Below are 19,849 nucleotides of genomic sequence, written 5' to 3'. Positions count from 1 at the left end.
TTTTGCACAGCCCTGGGCTAAATGTTTCCACTCCTAATGCTATGCTGAGCTAACCAGATCCGACCAAATCTTTACTTTTCTTTCTTAAAAGTGTTCAGAATTCCACACGATGCATCCTCTCTATCCTCTCCTCCCTCTCTCTTATTTTTATTTTTTAGGGAGAAATAAACAACCGTGGCGAGCACAAAAAACACCGCCTCGTGAGATAGATTTTTTTTTTCACCTGTATTCACAGGAAAGCACTGTTTGTATGGCTTGTGGCTCTAAATTCAGGATATGTTTATCTTATCTTTTTCCTTTTAAAGGGGTAATACACCAAGGAAATAAGCATGCCACGCAGGGGTAAGAGCAGGATCTGGCTATGAAAAAAGGTGAGCCGCTCTGAAACTATTCTGGAGCTGTATGGCGAAGAACAAAGGGGCTTGGAGATTGCATCCCTGTGCCACGCCCTCGGGCTGTAGAGTCAGAGCCTTTATGGCACCCTTTGTTAAGCTGTTTGATGCACTCAATACCCCAGAATCCCTTTTCATCTTTCGTGGCACAGGCAGAGGAGGCAGAGTGAAAAAGGTTGGGGTGTATCCAGAGTACCCAGATCGCACTGGAGCGGCAGTATTGGGGCGGAAGAAAAAGAAGAGCTGGTAAAGTGAAAAAAAAAAAAACATTGGAGGAGACTGTTGGGTTTTATCCGAGTCCTAAAAACGGATGCATTCACCTGAAGTACATTTACATTTACATTTGGGTCTAGGTAATCTGCAGCTCTGCCAATAAAGCAGCAATCAGAGGGGATCATATTTGACACCTCGTCATAATGAACCAGGCGAGGCTGGATTAGGGTGTTTCCCCCTCCTAATTTCACACAGGGCCGAGGAGAAGAAATTGTCAAGCTCGGGTTTGATAGATCAATTTGCCAGCTGTTCCAGCAGGCTTTTCCTTTTTGCCATAATTCAATCCCTTCCCCGTCGAACAGCATAATCTATGACACGCTTGATCTGCTATTCATTTGAAGTGTCGTGGAATCCCGCTTTATCTCCTGACGTGGCTTAGACCTCCTCGACGCCGGTGCCAGCTTTCTGCCGCGTAGCTAGGAGCTATTTACCACATGTAATTGTCATGGTTATTATAGGCCCTGCGTTAGCCGACGCGCGACTCGCAATTTTCAGCCTGCACATTAACACACATGTTACTGTCAGGGGGGCTGCATTAGCCGTCTAAATTCCACCAAGATCTCTCTATTTTTCCTCCCTCGCTTCAACTACTTTCGATCGTTTTTGGCTCATCTCAATCTGCATAATGCACTTTTAATGTATGAAGCAGAGACACATTTGCGCACACCAGCAGTGCGGATGTTGGCTTTCACCCCTGAGGCATACGCAGGGATACGTGGAGAGAGAAAAAAAAACATGTTCGTTCCTTTCCAGGCACAAATCTTTAGCATACCTGTTTTTTTTCCTGAGGTGGAGAAGAGCTGCTCTGCTGGATGACTGAGTTAGTGGCTGTCCAAGGCCTTGGGGAGCTTCCCACAGGTGGACCTTCTTTCCTCCTTTGTTAAACCGTCAGGCTCTGGCGATTTATCTGCATTTAACACATGGCCCACTCAAATTAGAACAGCGTAAACATGGCTGATGTCATTATCTTTGCACTGCAGCAGGAGGGAAACTCGGTTGGTGACACACACAAAAAAAAAAAAAACGGCGTATTTGTGAAGAGGTCATAAATGAGGTTTTATGCAATTTTGCAAAGCGCCCTTCCCAAAAAAGAGAAATGCGCTGAGTTGGGCGGAAAAAAAGAAAGTTGTTCAACCGGCCGAATTTCACCTTCGCCTCATCCAATCGGACACGCTGTGTATGTTTGAGCGTTCCACACAGCAACTAAGCCCTGGGTGGCACCCTCCACAAGACAAAATGCAACCTTTTCAACTCTCAATATGCTTTCACGCTTGGCTTGTTTACCACCAAAATGGGGAGGCTGCTCCAATGCACTGCAGCTGTGACATTTTTTTTTTCCCACGTAGCCATTCAGTTATTGCTCCCATTTCACGAAATAGGAAATTGCCATTTTTTTCTCATTGCATGAAATGAGAACCAATTCAATCTAAGGGTCAGTTTAAGTGTGAAGTCCTGAAATGATAATGCATACAAGATGATTTATGCACCCATAAGTAACACCAACATTTAAATACTTATTCTATAACCTCACTGGTGGGAGTATAAAGCCTCCTTTATGAAGTTTATTATGCCATGATATGCTTCACACCTGCTGTTTTATTAGCATTTAAAGGGGAAAAGAGTTTGGCTGTACAATTCTGAAACATATACCCCTGATTCATTTCCTATGAGCACCTCACCGGCTCTCAGGCTTTACTTTGCATTGAGAAATGCGTAAAAATCTACAGAAATGTTGCACCACTGGTTAATGTTTAAAATATACGACTGCTTATGTGTCCTCAGCCCAGTAGTGCCCTTCAGTGTTGCTGTGTCTCTGATTACAGGATTGGCGCCTGCTGTGCAAGAGTCTGAGTTCATCACCCTGACTTCCTCAGCTGCAACTCATCACATCATCATCCTCACCTCCTCACTTGCCAAATATTGGACCAAAAAGAGGTGCAAACTGCAGGCTGTGGAATTTGCCTTGTGGATAATGCATGCACCACAGCATTATGCTAATATATGCATATCATATTAACATCATATTATATATTCAGTCATTCCAGCAGTGCAAACTGCATCGTGGCAGTGCGGCAAAGCGCATATCAGTCGTCATCAGATGCATCTGGAAGTCGTGTATGTCTGTCCGAAATTTCATATCAGTTATTGGTGATGATTCTTTCAGCCAACGTTCATAAACATAATGATTGGAATCTTTTTAATATTCACTATAACTGGGGCATTGTTTTCCTTCAGATGTCACACCAAATCAACCGTAATAGGATCCAGCAGCTGGGCCATATTCTACCCCTCATTTGTTGCAAAACCAATTTTTGTTTGTGCATTTTAGTGCCATATAATTGCAAAACAACAACAACATCAACAATGAACAGAAAACTGTGAAAAGACAGCGGTGCCAAAGATAATTACGGCAAAAAAGAATTTCTAATTAAACTTAATTAAAAAAGGAACGTTATCTGTTTGATATGCTCTCGGTTTTCCCCCGCTGCTGGCATCACTTCATTTTGCCAGTCAGCTTGCATGAAGATGATGATTCATCCATGGTATTAATATCTCAAAGTGCCAACAGCTGAAATGCAGGAGTCGGACAAAATCTATGACTCGTTTGTGGAAATAAAGAAACTGTTTGGGGTTTTTTTTTTCAAACAAATCTCCCATTTTGCTGGCTTAAGAATTAGCGTTGATATTTAAAACATTTCAAAATTAGCCAAAATCTGTTCCATTGTCATTCCCACGTATGCCCTCGGGCACACTTGGGAAAGCAAAACATGCATTCACTCCCTCCTTTTTTTTTCTGCTGCATGTGTGCACAGGAGAAAAAGGCTTGTTATCGTCCTGACCCACATTCACCTGCCAGAGTCACACACAGGCTCTTGCAAAACATCTTCCTGTGTTTTTGAACATGGTGTGTGAATACCCTAAAATGTCAAGTGGACACTGAACCCTATTTGCCTCCATTTGCACTATCTTTGACTGACGTGCAGGGGCCCCATAGGCTTGCCGCCAGACGTACAAAGTCACACCCCCGCCATGACCTGACCTGGAGTTCAATAAACTTTGACAATAACAACAGGGGGATAAAAAGGTTCTCTCCCTTTGCGGAGGCTGTCAGTAGTGTAAAAGCGCCTGTGCTGTGCAGGAGATTGGAACAATTAAACTCAGTCAAGAGGAATAGTTGCAGGAGCTTCCACTTCGACTCTGACAGGTAATGATTTGAACACTCACTATATTTACGTGACACTCGAGAAAACCGAATTATTGCCTTAACCGACTATGATCGAACAACTGAAGTGCATGTAAACGCGGTGGTCCGACTAAGATCGGAGTTCGAGAACTGTTACATGTACATGATTGGTTTCACTTGGAGCATTATTCAAACTCCTACGTGTGCTTGCTAATGCTCTTCAAACGCCCTCAATGGTAAGAGCCTGTATTTGTGTTTTTCTGACATTTAAAGCAGTTCTCTGTTTCCGCTTTCACTTCAGGCTCCTCTCCTTCAGCCCTTCACCCTCCTCCAACCGCTTTAGCGCGCCTGTTCCGGACGAGGGGGCGGCGACCAAGTGGCTGCCACGTCATATCATCCGCCGTGCGCCGATTGGCTGCCGAGTCTCACCCGACACAGCTGTGATTGTTGTCTGCAGAGGAAGCCCACTGGGTGCTGCCTGCTATGAGTTGTGCGTTTTGGAATGGAGCTGCAGCAGCGCCGAGTGCCACCTTCCCACCGTACTTGCCTGGTCTGGACGATGGTGTGAGTGAAAAGCAACGCCGTTATTCGCCCAGTTGTGACGAGAAGCGCGGAACGAGGGAGCGACGCCTGCCAAGATATTCGGGACAGATCGGCAGAGACGGTTTCCCTCAGGAGCATCGAGCACCGAACGCACCAGGACATTTAAGTAAGGCTAACTGTTCTGTCTAAGAACTTATTCTGATCAGCTCGTTACAGTAGAGCGCAATGTGTCCATCTGTGTTGGTTTCATTTCGCTATTCATTTACCTTTTTCATCTTCCTCCACGCCAGCAGCCAAGTGCCAAATGTCCAGCCTGGAGAACCGCTGCTGGAGCTGCTCGTGTGCATCAAAGGTCGAGCCCAAGCATTCGTCGGGGCCCAACTTTGTGGCATCCAAAGCCGATGAGATGATGTCCATCGTCACCTCGGTGCTCAGCAACGCCTACTGCTCCCTGCACGACGTCCGCACGGCCAACCTCATCCGCCGGGGTCTGGTGCTCTTCACGGTCGGGGCGGCGCTCGCCCTGGTGCTCAACTTGCTCCAGATACAAAGGCACGTCACGCTGTTTCCCGAGGAGGTGATGGCAACGTTGTTCTCCTCGGCCTGGTGGATCCCACCGTGCTGCGGCACCGGAGCGGGTGAGTGGACGACCACTGTGTCGGTGTGCCTGACCTTCTCAGGCATTGATTGCAAAGTTTGGAGGGGGACAAAGGGATGCATGGAGGGCAGGGGAAGCGAAGAGGTGGTGGGTGTTGGAGCAACACGACCATTTACAGACGTACCGTGGTGATAAAAACGAGCCCACTGGTTCTCGACATTGCGCTTGAAATAGAAATTCTCGGCGGGAAACTACAATGTGTGCCGGACGTACACGTAACACGGTTCGATATAAGTCCATGAACGCCCAGAGTTTTCTGTTTTGGTCAAAGCCAAGTGGTCATGTGGCGGTGACTAACCACTCGGCTTTGTTTCAAACATTTGCTGTGTTGACGCCATACTTTTCTAGGCCGTACTAGATTTTTTTTTTTTTTTTTTTTTTTTTTTTCTCTCTCTCTCTCTCGTTGTTTTGTTATTAGCAAGAAAAAAAAATGACTACGGATGGCAGGAGGAAGTGTGCTTTGTCCTGATTGGCCGCAACAGCCGGGCACGAGGCCGCCCGCGCTTGTGATTGGTTCATGTCATAACGGGTGAGCCGAGGGGGCGGTGCTTCGAGCTCAGGAACCAGGAAGAAGGGGGTGGGGGCAGTAGCATTCGGCTCTTCCACTTACGTGTTGCAGAGTAGAAAAACAATGCAATTACGTGTGTCCTGAAGTAACTTCTCTTGTCTGTTAACACACGGGTGTGTCACAATTATAATTTTCAGTCAAACAAAGCGCCTTGGTAATTTGATATGAGGATGCAACCGAGGCGCTGTCACGTCCCACTGCTTTCTTCTTCCTCATGTTTTTCCTCAGTAACTTATGGATTCTTTGCATTCAGAAGCCTTATTGAAAAGTACCACAAATATATTTTATTTATAGTTATTAATCCCATGAATATTTTTTTTTGCACAATAAGCAGTTTGATATGAAATTACCTTCATTTTCATTCAACTAAGAAAAAAAATAGTTAAACTTAATAGCTCATAAAGATGAAGAGATATCAACACCGGTGGTTTTATTCTTTCCACACATCCTCAGTCTGTGCATGTGTCAATAAGAATCACTGAAATTGACTTCATCTTTATTCTTTTTCCCACAGCCGTGGTGGGCCTCCTGTACCCCTGCCTGGACAGCCACCTGGGAGAGCCACACAAATTCAAGAGGGAGTGGGCCAGCGTCATGAGGTGTGTCGCAGTGTTCGTCGGCATCAACCACGCCAGTGTTGTATCCTTTCACAAATCCAACGTTCAGATTTGTCAAACTCCTCTCTGCGCCACTGTGCCACGACAGGAGGGCAACGCACTGTCTCGTCAACATTTCATGGACTTATCTTGTACAACAAATATTTGATCAAGAATTGACGTCGTTCCGGCTTCAGACTTTGCCTTAACAGCCTTGTGACACAGAAACTCAATTTCGACAACAACGTGCAGCTGTCACTGACCCTGGCGGCCTTGTCTCTGGGCCTGTGGTGGACGTTCGACCGATCCAGGAGCGGCTTCGGCTTGGGAATCACCACCGCCTTCGTGGCCACAGTGTTCACTCAGCTGCTGGTCTATAATGGAGTCTACCAGTGAGTTTTGGTCTCTGTAATATCACTGCGCTGAAGATGAAAGCTTGTTGGTGGTGGATAAAAATGTCGCAGTCTTAGAAGTTCACTTACTGCTCTATCATATTTAGTTTAGGACTAAACGACCACAATGATCATAATTCCCTTATTTTTTAAAGCACTCCAGTTTGTTTCATTCTGTCAAAATAAAAGATGTAACAAACAAGACATATATTGGAACCCCTGACTTGTTCTCCTGGAGCCCAATTAGCAGGGCCTCCTACTGGCTTCAAGGGCACACCATCTGAAATTTCCCTGCTGAGCAGAGGGGCTGCTTCATAAGTAGTGGTGGGGGGTCTACTTTATAGGTCTATCCATCTGTCACAATCCTGATGTTCAAGATGTAGATGTACTCGTTCTTCCCAGAAATAATACGTTGCATCATCTCATTTGTCTTTTTCTAATTTGTAGGGGTTGTGATTGACTTCATTATAAAAAAATATATATATTTATTTATTCCCCCCCCCCCCCCCCCCCCCCCCCCCCAGGTATACATCCCCTGACTTCCTGTACGTGCGCTCCTGGCTCCCGTGCATATTCTTCTCAGGCGGTGTGACGGTGGGCAACATCGGACGACAGCTCGCAATGGTAAATTTCACAATTCGCAAAGATTAACCTGCTTTACAGAAAACAATAATCACACTTTAGGGGGCTTAAATGGATCTCATCCTCTTAATTTGAACCCAACTCGTCTAAATGTTCCATTGAGAGGCCGGGTCGCATTTCCATTTGCCCTTCGTCTGCGTCCTGGTTTGAAACTGTTCCTTAAACAAACAAAAGACCGGCTCCACTCCAGTGCAGCCTGCCAAGATGACAGCCCAGGTGTAAACACCTGACGCCGGCAGCTACTGGCATTCCGGTATCTGCAGTCCCACCCGCGCTTGTTGAAAAGGTATTAAATCCCAACAGGCAAGTAAAAGGCGTGAGTCGTGCAGCGTGCAAGCTGAGCCGCAGCAACAGATAATGTTGTCAAACGGTTAAAATTGCGCGCTGGGTTCCCCCGCCCCCTCGTCTCGCACCCCCCTTCCATTCCCCACCTCCATTCCTTACAATTATCCCATCAAGCCAGCTTTGATGACTCCATTAAGCTTTTGCCCAGAAGCCTCACCTCATTCTGTCTGTAAAGTAAGAGTCCCGTCATTCCCCCAGTTTGACTCAGTCAAAGCGTGAAAGCAGATTAAGGCCTGTTGTTTTTCCCTGTCGCGGGCAGACACAGAGCCAGTCAGGACTCGGCTGACCAGAGGGTCATTTGCTACTTGTTGTTTTTGTTTGTGATGAGGCCTGAGGAATTTTGGCACAGGTCCGCGCTCGCTGGGTTTTTTTTGTTTTGTTTTGTTTTTTTCTCCTCCCACCACCACCACAACCGCCGCCCCTCTGCTGTTTTTCTGTCTTTTGCAGCGGGAACATGAAGCTATCGTGTTCAAAATTGTTTTTCTTGCTTTTCTTGCCTTTTTATTTATAATGGATTAGAGATATTTACAGTGGAACAATGTGTTTGGCAGCGATCGCTGTGTCCTGTGAAAGCTCTCCCGCTTGACAGGCCTCGAGTTTTTGCCAAGTCAGAGCGCACAAAGTGTTCAGAGGTGGTTTTTTGTGAATGACTGGAAGACATTTTGTCATGCGTACTAGAGCACACTTACTCATTCCATTGTCCTTTTTTGTTGCACAAAGTGTTCAGTTTCCATTTCTGGGAAAAAAGGGAACTGAACGTTTCTGGCTTAAAGGTCCCCGACTGCTCATTGCCCTTAAGAAGCAGAATTTCACAATATGAATGAAAGTCAAACACAGTAATGCATCTTCCCGTCTGATGTTTAACTCTTCACTTGCTTGTGTTCAGTTTTAACGCCGATCTTCTTGTGTCCCTTTGACAGGGTTGCGTTGAGAAACCTCACATGGATTGAAAAGCTGCCATAAGAAAAGAAAGAAGAATGAAAAAACCGACGACAACACGGGAGAGAGGGGAAAAAAAAGACTGATTTCTTTTTCAACCTCATTCTTTGTCCTCGTAACACGGTCTGGGTCCTCAGTCCTCCACACCTCCTCGTGGCCAAACGACCTCTCCTCCCCGTCACAGTCGTACTCGTGTAGCGCTACCGGTGTCTGTCCGGCTCGATGGGAGGACAGTGTTTGCCTTCTTCTCCTTCGTCGTTGAAGTGTTTTTGTTTTCATGCTGGAAGTATGTCTTTCTCCTGCAACATGTGAAGTGAATGTTAGCGCGTGCTTATTTGACAAAACATACGACATGATCCAGTGCTTTTTTTTTTTTTTTTTTCTATTTAGATTATAAAAGGGAATTTTTATTTAGTATTTTTTTTGACTGGGCAAATTCAATGCATTCACCTAGAAATGTGTTCAGCAGCCTCAGCTCTGGGGCCAAAAGGGGAGACGTTCATCCCCTATTAAACCAAATTAAGTATTTTTTTTTGAGTCCCGTTTGAAGGCTCCTCCTCTCCCAAAGCAAAATGGAGCGGAGATTCTTTTAGAAAGTCAGAGGAATAAGTTCCACCCTGTCTGAGTCATCTGAATGTGGAGTAGGGAAACATGCAGGGTCATGCTAGGTGGCGCTGTGCTGTTCGATGTATCATGCGAAAATGTGTTAAAACTAGTGCAAAGATTTAACTGTGACTAGCACCAAGGGCTGCGTTCTGACTGCAGGCGAATCTGATTCAAATCAGATTCCTTCTCAAATCGCAAATCTTTAGGGCTGATTGTCCAGACTGTTTTTAGCAAGTGTCCAACAGTGACGTTGGACTACGTTACAGCTCCGCACATGGAATGGCGCTCTCTGGTCTGGCGCATTGGGTCTTGCGTCGTGTAGAGTGACATCACAGACAGTCAAAACCCATCGGTGAGTGTGGAGCTGTTCACACTGAGACGCGTCTGTCCAAATGCAAAAATCGGATTTCATGTGATTTGTGACTGTTCAGACTACAAACGAGCCATCCGGTTTCAATCTGGATCGGCAAAAAAAAAAAAATGGATTTTGGCTGGCAGTCTGAACACGGCTATACTATAGTGAGGCCTGTGGTATTCTGTTCCTGTCAGACAAGACAGCAGAACATGAGTGAGAGCCACCCTGGTGCTCCATGTTCTGAGAGAATGTGCCCCGAGTCGTGGCCCCCCCCGACAAATTCTGCCATCTACTCATGTCAAGCCAGCCCAGGCGACTTTTCCTGAAGGTGACGGGGTGTTGGAGCGTCTCAACTGACCTTTTGATTCCCCGGGAAGACAAACGTGTTCACCCCGTGTTCGTACTTCCCGCTTTTTGTGAGTCGTATTCCGGAAAAAAAGTAGCTGTTGGGAACCTACGGCGGTGAGAGGAGAGAGAGCAGGACGTGATTACTTTGCAATCTGTGATTGCCTGTGTATTATAGAATGTAGTGCTTTTGACACTATAACAGTTGAGTTTTATCATTTTTACCAGCATAATGACCTTTGCTTGTATGTATAAAGGCTTACCTAAGTAATCAGACAGGTGTCATTACTATACCAGACCTTCAATATGTTAATTAAGAGGTTGGGGGTCTCGAGGATTAAGTGCAATCATGAGTATACATCAGCAGATTATACTTCCTTATTTATTTTTCTTTTTGAAAACGGCTTAAATATATATATAACTTGTATATGCAGTGTGGATCCTTTCGAGAAAAAAAAAGAAAGCAATACCTTTTTTTTGTGTGTGATTTGTTCATGGGAGATTACATGCCTTGCTGAGTCTGTGGCGCTCATCAGTGAGCTGACGTGAGAATACATTGTGTCAAACTGTTTTAAACACACACACACACACGCACAGAAATCACATTTTGTAGCATGAGTGAAGGAAGCTGATTTATTTTTTTAAGAAACGCTTCTTTTTTTCGTTACGGATCATTTCAGGTTCATCTGCAAACATTCAGGTGCGCTCGGCCGACTAGGAAGCTTTATTTCTCTTTTCTTTTCTGTGAGGTGGTGAAGCACCTTTTGGTTGTTTTTTTGTGTGTATCATATTTTTGACTGTCTCTTTTTTTGCTACCATGGATTTAAGTGAAAAAAATAAAATAAAACAACACCTGGGAAGGATTTGTGTATCTGGCCATTACTCGCCTTTTTAGGCTGGATTAAGGGATTTAGTCGAGAAAAAAACGATTAAATAATGATGTAGAGGAGGACATGATTGGTGCTGACGATCTGATCCAAGTCTGGAACTAAACACTCTTGCTCCTTTTAAAAAAAAAACTGCAAGGAGCATTTACTCTGCCTTTGATTAGCAGACACTATATCCTAATTACACGTCTCAGCAGCCTCATTAAAACAAAAAAAAAGCCTTGTGTTTTTTTTTGTTTTAATGTGTCGGGAGGGGTTGGGTGAGGTGGGGTTGGGGGTGTCAGTGCAGCCGCTATTGCAATGGCAGCGAGCTTTCCAGGGCGCTGACGATGGCATTTTGTTGTGTCTGCTGTCAGAGTCAAGTTGAATAGATGAGGACACTCTTTTGTCCGCCGCCGCTGTCAGTCTCCGGAGCCATTATAATGTCTTCGCCCTGCATCTTCCCTCCCTCTACCAAGACCCCTCCTTCAAAAAAAAAAAAAAAAAAACCTGGAACTACCCCCCCCACCACCACCACCACCCTCACCCCCTGCGTGTCACTGGGATCATGAGGAACTGCACTCCTCCTCCCCCACATCCCCTCCGTCTACCCCCTCACTCTGAACACGCCTTTCTGGAGGGCAGCCTTCTATTTATACCTAGCGGGGGACTGACAGTTAACCTTTGCACTGGGGGGAAATTTCTGGGAGCGGGGCCAACCAACGTCTGCGGGTATTCCAAATGAACATCTATCTATCTATCTAACTATCCATCCCAACACAACACCGCGTCCTCTGTTTTTCCCCCCCTCCCTCCTCCTCCTCCTCCACTCGGCCAGAATGGTTGGCCTCGCTTCAAGCTCCTTTCATTTCCAGCCACAGCAAACTGAAAGACTCCATTAGAGCGCCTCCTCTCTGCCAAAAAGGTACCCCTTCCCTTCTTCCCTCTCCACTTCCAAAGACGGGCCTCGCTGGCCCAGGATCTGGTCTGATCCGGCGATTGGAGCCGTCTTGCAGAAGGCCTCCTCCTCCTCCTCCCGGCCTCCTCCTCCTCGCTGCACCTTTGTGTTTCAGAACCGTGTTGGTGGCGAGGCCTCTTAATTGGCCAGGCAGGGTTGACCGTCACTGAGCGTCAAAGATTACACCGGGGTAAAAGTCACTTTCAACATAATCAGCAGCAGCCCACCACAGTCTTTTCTATGGAGGCAATCTGCTGCATCCGCATGTATTAGTAGAAAATCAAAGACAGGCTGATACAGAATCGTAATGAAAAAGAATGACAACAATTAAATTATTATTTGAAAGCAACAGTTTAATTTTAGTGTTACATGCGCATTCTTTGGAAAACATGACAGAAACAGGTCAAATTTAATGAATCATACTGTATGAAAAAGAAGAAAATATCCATTTTTCAATCATAACACTGAAACTATTATTCTCTCATGAAGCGGCGAGCCACTCAAAAAGCAATTTGTTATTTGTCCCTCGAGGCCCTATAGGTCTCCTTAACCAGACTGCAGCGACTTTGGCACACCTGATTCGAAAAGCAAATGTTGTCAAAGTTGAATTTGCATCTCTGTAAAGGTGTAAAAGGAATGAAAGACGCCAGACTGCAGAGCGATGCTGAGATGTGCTGCATACTGGGATTACTGCTCGCGACGTGGATAAACAGTGATTGCCTTTGTTACCACCAGATGACAGTATTTATCCTCTCAGCCTATGTCTCGCTCTGCCCAAGTGCCACGACCGTCTGCGCGCCCCTAGCGGTGGGACAGGGGGACTGCAAAGTCCTGCTCTGTCTCCCCCACAACAACATGTAGAAACATTAAGTTATTTCTTAGGGGTATTAAAATGAAGACTGCGTTTAGACAAAACACCCCATGGGGCCTAAAACACTGTAGCATATTTATATATTTACACCATAAAGTACGCAAATGTTGCAGGGGCTGCATCCAGCAGAATTTAGCAGTGGAAAAAAAAATAAAAGAACGACATGTATACAGATTTTCCCAAAAGCCCCTCATAAACACCGAGGGGCAGATGAACACAGATATTCAGACTCAAAAAAATCTAATTTATTAAACAGTTGCATGGATATTATACTTGGAATATTTATTTCACACTGCACTGAGCCCGGTCGAGTCCCATGCATGATGGAAAAGGTCAATGAAATGGATTGGGCGTGGAGAGAACCATCGCGCTCTCTTATTTCTCTGCCAAAAGGTCTTCAGTGGCATTAATGCCCCAGCTCTCCGCCATATATAATGAAACTCTGTGTGTGTGTGTGTGTGTGTGGTGGTGGAGGTGGAGGAGGTGGATGGGGGTCGTTTAGGTCTGCTGAGCCTTCATTACACCAGAGCTGGGTCCACTCCTGTCCTCTGCCCTCGCTCATTGCCTCTCCCAGTGCCGGTCAGGAATAATGAATTTCTGTGGATGCCGTGAGGTGGGTGGGGTAGGTGGGGTGGGGTGGGGTTGAGTGAGGAGCTCAGAAGTGCACGGGCTCCATTTTAGCTCAAATTACCTCTCAGATCCCATTCAAATGGCAGTCCCGGGCCCAGTCTCAGACAGGCGGGCAGGCCCAGTCTCGGGACGCTCTCAAAAGTGATTTCCTCACACCTTCCACTCCACTCTGTTCAGTCGTTTAAAAGGCGGCTCTCGCTGGTCATCCCGCGTGTGTTTCATCCCGGGACAACAGTCGGCGGAGACGCACCAGATGCAGCATCATCTCGGGCGGCGTAAACAACAGCTCCCTCCCCCCCGCCGTCTCGCTGGGATTTATCAGTTCAGTCAGCATGCTCAGCCTTGTGTGCCATTCCTGTTGATTCCTCCTCTCCCTCCGCAGGACAATAATAAAAATGACAGCATAAACCCTCAGGTGATGGGCACATTATGCATGCCATCCAAACAAATCCGTCCCAGTGTAAATTAAACACACCCAGTGCATCTCAGCGACCAGATCAGGCTTTCAAAAAAGAAAAAAGAAAAAAGAAAAGCCTGAAATCGAGACGGGGGTAATAAGAATAACTGAATAAAAGGTGATGGAATAAATCAAGGGGAGCTTTTCCATGGCGTGATCCATCCTGAAAGGCAAAAGAGTAAAAAAAACCAAATAAACAAACAAACAAACAAACAACTTTGCATTTGGCTTAAACTTTGCACACAGATGCTCAACACACCTGCACCCGGTTAATATTTAACTCATCAAAGGGTTTAATATGTGAGAACGCACCTATTGGCTGCATCCTCCCACTGATTTCCAAGATTATCTGTGTGTGTGCTTGCACTGTGTGAATGAAACACCCATCAAGATAAGAGATATGAGCGAACACGGCGCTCATAAATGATTCCCCATTTGCATAATCCAGCCCTGTTTAGAATGCACTAAAGGTCGATGTTTGTCATGTTTTAATTAGTCTTCATTAGCGGGCGTTTTTCTGGGGGAGCAACAGGCGCGCGGGCCCGGGTTCGTGACGCTGCTGCTGACAGACGCACAAAAAAAAGTTGGCATGCGGTCTAAATCCATCCGGGAAAGTTATTGCGCCGCTGAGGGGGGTAAAAACAACTCAGGTGCACGGAGGGGGTGAAAGGGAAGTGCAGAGGAGCACATGGCGCTTCTTCCACTGTGTGTGTGTGTGTGTGGGGGGGGGGGGGGGCACACAGTGCAGCAGCTATTCTGGCGAGCTGAGCAGCGCAGGGCGCGATGCCACACAGGGAGAAGGGGTCGAGCGTGACCTCCTTCCACTAAAATTAAAGTCGCAAGCTCCGACCCGCGGACCCTGACACAGACACTTGTGCTCAGCTCGGCTCGCTGCATCGAGACAGGTGCAGAGACACGGACGAGGGACGATCGGCGAGTGGAAGTTTGACGTTTGCCGAATCCCGCAAACGCACCACAATGAGTATGGATCTAGAAAACGGGGCGCGTTCGGTGACGCTGCCTTCATCTTTGCGCAACTTTACACGCATACACGCAAACAAACAAACAAACAAAAAACACGCAGAAACGCATGTTGGGCTGCGCAGCAAGTGCTTCTTCCCACCTGCGCCCCATTCCAGCAGCTCCTCACAGAAACTCAGGAGAGCATGCAGCAGACAGGTGCACGAGGCATCCCAAACCCGCAAAGCATCCTGGGTGCGCTGCTGGAGAGGCGGTGGGTGGCTCAGTGAGTGGCTTTCAGGTGCGGCGGCGCGTCCACAACAACAACAACAACAACAACAACAACACCGGCCACTCTTTTCTGAGGACGCAGCAGCGGCGGCGCGTCCACGCAAACGCACCACACTTCCACCCTCCCCTCCCGCTGCCTATTTGTCCTGTATGACACAGAATGCAAACCCATTAACCTGCACGGAAATAGTCGCCACGTGCAGCAGGCTCGTACGCGGGTGTCACGCGCGAGACGTTGGGAAAACGTGGGTTGGAGGACCCCACAAAAGTCTTCCGAGTATAGTCTGGACATCAGCACGTTTTCTGCTTCATATTCTACTGTGCATCAAATTGAAGTTACACATCGACGATCGCAAACAGCAGCCAAATTCATCCACTGTTTTTTTTTTTGTTTTGTTTTGATTTTTTTTTTTTTATTAAAAAAAACTAAAAAAAAAAAACAATTTTAAGACAAATTACGTCCCTCTTTTTTCTTTTCAAATAATAGATTTTCATTTATAGGGTCTGTAGAATAAAAATAAGCTCATGATTCCTCTGATTTATTTGCTAAAATCTAGTAAATTGTGCACAAAAATAAAGGTAAGCTGTGATGATTTGATTCACGTTTGGTCACAGGTTTTTTGCACGATGGTGTGCTCATTTTCTACTTTTTTCTGTTACTCCAGCCGTCTAGTTATTCCACCGTAACCACTTTGCTATTTGGGTATTTCTTAATCTTAAGATAAACTTGGAACTCTCAATGAAGAGTATCTCAAGTATTGCACTTTAGCTGTTTTTTAAGGTACTGAACATAAATGACTTGGACAAATATTTTCATCTCAGTCAACTTTAAAAGTCAATGTTCAACTTGGATGACTGTTGGTTGGTCGGTTCAAGCTTAATCACTGCTTTTACACACACATATATATTTCCTTTTCTCCTTCAACATTAATTTATTCTCTAAAGGACGTGAATTGGGCTGATTAACCTCAACGACTTATTCTGACATTTGGAGAAATTAAAAAAAAAAAAAACAATCCTTCATAAAAGTGGAAAATGATGACTTTCCACTCCAATTTTCCCGTCATAATTAGTTCGCTGTTGGGAGCGAGGAGTGAATTCAATTAGAGCTCCCTCTCATTTAGCCTAGGCCTTAATTGTGCGCGTTGGTAGTGCGCATGTTTGCGTCGCGTGCTTTGTTCCAGACTGGTGTGGAGAAATAGTGGCCGCTCCTTTAGAACAATCCCGATTCAAATGAGATTTATCTACGCCAGAGTGATCAGGCGGATTAGGAGTTATTAGAACCTATAAAGGGATAAAACCGGAAGATTCGCCAGCACTAAAGTCCGCTTCGTGGCGACTCCAGAGGATTTCTCTCAATACTTTCACACCAACCGCGAAAGAAAAAAATATATATAGACATCATTGAGCTTCGTAAAGTTCTAGGACCAAAAAACAGAGGGGAAGGGCTCGGAGAGGCTGGATGGAGGAAGGACGTCGATTGAAACAAATGAGGTTAAATGAAAAAAATAAATTAAAATAAAAACGTGATGACTAGGAGAAAAACAAGGGAAGAGTCATTAAACTTTCAATATAAGTTATGCATATGTTGCTTGTTTAAAAAACAAAACAATCCAGTTAAATTAAACCGATGCATGCAGTCTGCCGCAAATTAGTTTTTTTTTTGTTTGTTTGTTTTTTGCGTCAATGCTCATGCAAGGAGCAACCAATTGGGTTGCTTCCAGTTCTTATTCACACTTTTCGTCATTTTCTCGCGATTAACGCCAGTGTATTTTTTCCAAGTCGATTTGTGGATTAAAAAAAATATTTTCTTGAAAGTGCGGCGCATCCAAAACGAGGCAAATCTTCATCAAACCCCACCATTTATTTTTTTTTGATACGTCGCATTTCTAAACTGATTGACTTTTGCGCCGTGTATTACACGCAATTAGGCCCGTTTCTAATCTGGTCTAATTCGGCAGCCATGCTTTTTGGCTGACCCGGGATGAAGAAGAGAAAAAGGGGGGGAGAAAGGAAAGAGGGGGTAAAAAAAAAAAAAAAAAAAAAAACAGGGGGCAGCGAGCTCGCAGTCCCACAAAGGAGCGCGCACACAAAAAAATCATACAGGATCATCAAATAGGAGAGACGCGCTTTCAGGTTTTTTGAAAGGCACAGGAAGCTGGAGGATTTGCTGCGCGACCCCTGCATGGTGACAGAGCCCATGTCTTAGAGACCCCCATTCATCTGGAGGGGACGGATGGTGACCGGGCGTATTGGGGGGGGGGGTTGGTTGGGGGGGTGGCAAGGCGGAGAATGGGGAAGGGGTTCGGGTGGGGGAGTGGGGGGGGGCACTCGGGGTGCATCTGCAGAGGTCCCACCGCCCTCTGATCTGTGAGCTGGCACACATCACGGCGTCCATTCACAAATCCTCCCTTCTGCGCGTCACCTTTTGTAGTACTCCATAGTAGCGGGGTTGCTGCTGACGTGTAAGACAATTCTGCCAAGGAAAATACAGACGGAGGAGTGGGGTGAGGGGGGGAGAAATAGGTTATAGGAACTCAAGGACAGGGCACATGCGCACAAATGCGTACGATGTGTTGTAGTAGTAGTAGGAGGAAGGAGGGAGGGAGAGGAAGGAGGAGGAGTGCGCATACGTGTGTGCGTGTGAGGAAGAGGAGCACGGGGAGAAGGAGAGGGGGGGGGGGGTTCACATCTATAAGTGAATGTGAAGTAGACCCAGATAGTGGATTCATAAGCTGCCTAGAAACAAAGCTCAAATTTTGCTTCATGGCGATCATTTTTTATCTCCCCCTTTAAAAGACGCGCAGGATGTCAATGCTGCGTGGTGGAAAAGAAATGAGAACTCGAATTTAAATGAACACTAATGTCGGCACTGGAAAAACACTCAGGCATTCGCCTGTTTAACAAAACCTGACAGACAAGACATGCAAGATGGTCAATATTATAATCGAAAAATGATTTCCACATCACGATCTTGCACCATGAAGCAGCTCCAACAAATTAACCCTTATAAAAAAATAATCCCTCTCTGTTTGTTTTGTTTTTTTCAAATGTATGCATATAACAAGAGCACCAACGCTGAAGCTTAACGTGATTTTTGTTTTTGTTTTTGTTTGTTTTTTTGCCCAAAAATGAGCGCCATCGATTGACGCGCGTCTGCTGGCGGCTACAGCGACGTGACAGGGGCTGTTACAGAGAGCAAATTAAAGAACACAGACGATACGAGAGATTTCAACTGATTCGAGTCACGAGAGGTTGTTCATATAAGGCGACACCGGACTGTTGAAGGGTGGAAGTGAGTGGGTGAGGGTGGGAATGGAGGGGAGAAGAGAAGAAGAAGAAACGCAGCACAAACGCTCGGCCTTTGAAGTCAACAACAAACTAAACACACACGCCAATAACGCATGCGGGCGACCGAGGCCTGCTGAACAAGCGCACGCACGTCTCTACGGCAGACTGATACAGTTGTTGGGGATTTTTTTTTTTTTTTTTTTTTTTTTTTTTTTTTTTTATCGCGATACACGTGAGACAAATAACGTGTCTATTTCTCCGCGGTCCAGACGGAAATAATTCAGAAAATACGTGTGAGGGATGGCGACCAATATAGAAGCTCTGTTCCTTTTGAATAGTCTGTTTTCAGAACTGAAAGTAGAATCAAAATGAGGCAAAAAAATAAATGAATGAATTAAAAACGAGGTGATTGATGAGCGTCCTTTTACCTGAACGAGGCAACTGACGCCACACATTATTATATATTCAAAACAGTTTTTAACCCTCTATCGTCTGGACAAAACCGTGTAGGATTTTTTTTTTAAATATACAATGTAGGGAAAGTGTGATATTTTTTTTTTTATACATATCATCCATCAGTCAGTGTGATAATGAGGATAATGATACTGCTACGGGCTTTTTATTTCGCAGAAGCAAAGCAAACTGCGCCAAAGTGAAATTAATACGAGCTTTGGACGCCTAGTCAAATTTATCATCAAAAAAGCGTCTTTTTGATGATAGACGCTTTTCTCGGACGTAGAACAGCTGCCGTGTGGAGTGCTGACCTATTAACATTGTGTGTTAACACATAACCGAGGTGTGGGTCCGTGTGCGTAACATTCGCTCCTCATGCAGCCAATGAAGCCCGTCATATTTGTTGCATCGAGCAGTTACAAACAACGTGCCAAAAAAAAAAAAAAAATCACCTTTTGGATGGTTGGTGGGGGAGGAAAAGAGGAAACGGGAGAGAGGCGTCGAATCAGAGCGGGCTTTATGTCGCGTCTTTTCGCCGCGCTGATTAGAATTCAGAGCCCTGAAATGGTGTCATTTCCTCCAGACATCCCCCGTTTTGCTGCGAGGTTAGAGGCCAAGCCCAGGCGGTGGCGGCCCTGTCTGTGCCTCCATTGTCTGCCGCTTATTTAGCGCTCAACTTTAATCTGCGCTTCCCCTCACGAGTGAGAAACAATCGCAGCATGAGAGTGGCCTGTCTAATTACATCTTTCACTCCCCAACTTTGACTTCCAAGCGAGCCGGGCGACACATGCTCGGGATGGGAGCCCCTTTGTGTGACATGCGAGACGTGGGAGCCGTGGACGTTTGTTCAGGTGCATGTGGTGGGAATTATTTCGTCGTCGTGGTCAGATTTATTTTAATAAAAGCGTCAAGAAGGCAAGAGTGCAGATTAAAAAATATATACATATATATATTCATCTGTGCGTGCAGTCACGCCTTTTTGGAACACAAAATCCACATGGAATAGTATTATTGTTTTGTTTTTTTTTAAATCTACAATGAGACTTTTAATGTGGATGTTTTTATTTGAACAAACGTGTCTCAAACAGGTGAAAACTCAAGTGTGGGATGGTTTTACGCGGGATAACCACAAGCTTAAAGTTCAGATTAAAGCTATTAAATATGACGTTTTAGTGTTTAAGCTTACTTCAAAGTCCAGCGTGACATCTATTAGGATTTATCATCAAATAAACAA

The 19,849-nt window shown here is 45.5% G+C and overlaps 1 protein-coding gene and 1 long non-coding RNA gene across 5 annotated transcripts in view; one reads left to right on the top strand and one right to left on the bottom strand.

Annotated features, from left to right (window-relative positions):
• Positions 1-4,186: 4,186 nt before the first annotated feature.
• Positions 4,187-10,701, top strand: insig1 (insulin induced gene 1). 2 transcript variants are annotated; one of them, XM_076047420.1, is made up of 6 exons: positions 4,187-4,558; positions 4,686-5,030; positions 6,133-6,257; positions 6,440-6,606; positions 7,131-7,230; positions 8,514-10,701. In XM_076047420.1, exons 1-6 carry the CDS (start codon positions 4,333-4,335, stop codon positions 8,541-8,543), a joined length of 993 nt encoding a protein of 330 aa, XP_075903535.1. In that variant the 5' UTR covers positions 4,187-4,332; the 3' UTR covers positions 8,544-10,701. The 2 variants fall into 2 exon arrangements, with proteins under 2 accessions (XP_075903535.1, XP_075903534.1); XM_076047419.1 differs by having other exon boundaries at positions 4,683-5,030.
• Positions 10,702-13,127: 2,426 nt separating this feature from the next.
• The window catches only part of LOC142902523 (uncharacterized), a 34,635-nt gene continuing 27,913 nt past the window's right edge, over positions 13,128-19,849 (bottom strand). For all 3 annotated transcript variants that reach the window (XR_012929113.1, XR_012929112.1, XR_012929114.1), the window contains one exon: positions 13,128-13,783. This is a non-coding gene — a long non-coding RNA (uncharacterized LOC142902523). The remainder of the gene's footprint in view (positions 13,784-19,849) is intronic.

Source organism: Nelusetta ayraudi, unplaced genomic scaffold (assembly GCF_046127955.1).
Source record: "Nelusetta ayraudi isolate G7.1 ecotype Tasmania unplaced genomic scaffold, CSIRO-AGI_Nayr_v1 ptg000094l, whole genome shotgun sequence".
Lineage (NCBI taxonomy): Eukaryota > Metazoa > Chordata > Actinopteri > Tetraodontiformes > Monacanthidae > Nelusetta > Nelusetta ayraudi.
Note: the sequence above shows the minus strand (reverse complement) of the source record. Positions and strands in the feature narration are given on the sequence as shown.

Bases quoted from the DNA above. Each gene is read 5' to 3' on its own strand.
- insig1 (XM_076047419.1), top strand. From the start codon at position 4,333: ATGAGTTGTGCGTTTTGGAATGGAGCTGCAGCAGCGCCGAGTGCCACC. The intron at 5,031-6,132 runs GTGAGTGGACGA...TTTTTCCCACAG, and splicing joins GTGCTGCGGCACCGGAGCGG to CCGTGGTGGGCCTCCTGTAC. The intron at 6,258-6,439 runs GTATCCTTTCAC...CTTGTGACACAG, and splicing joins GCATCAACCACGCCAGTGTT to AAACTCAATTTCGACAACAA.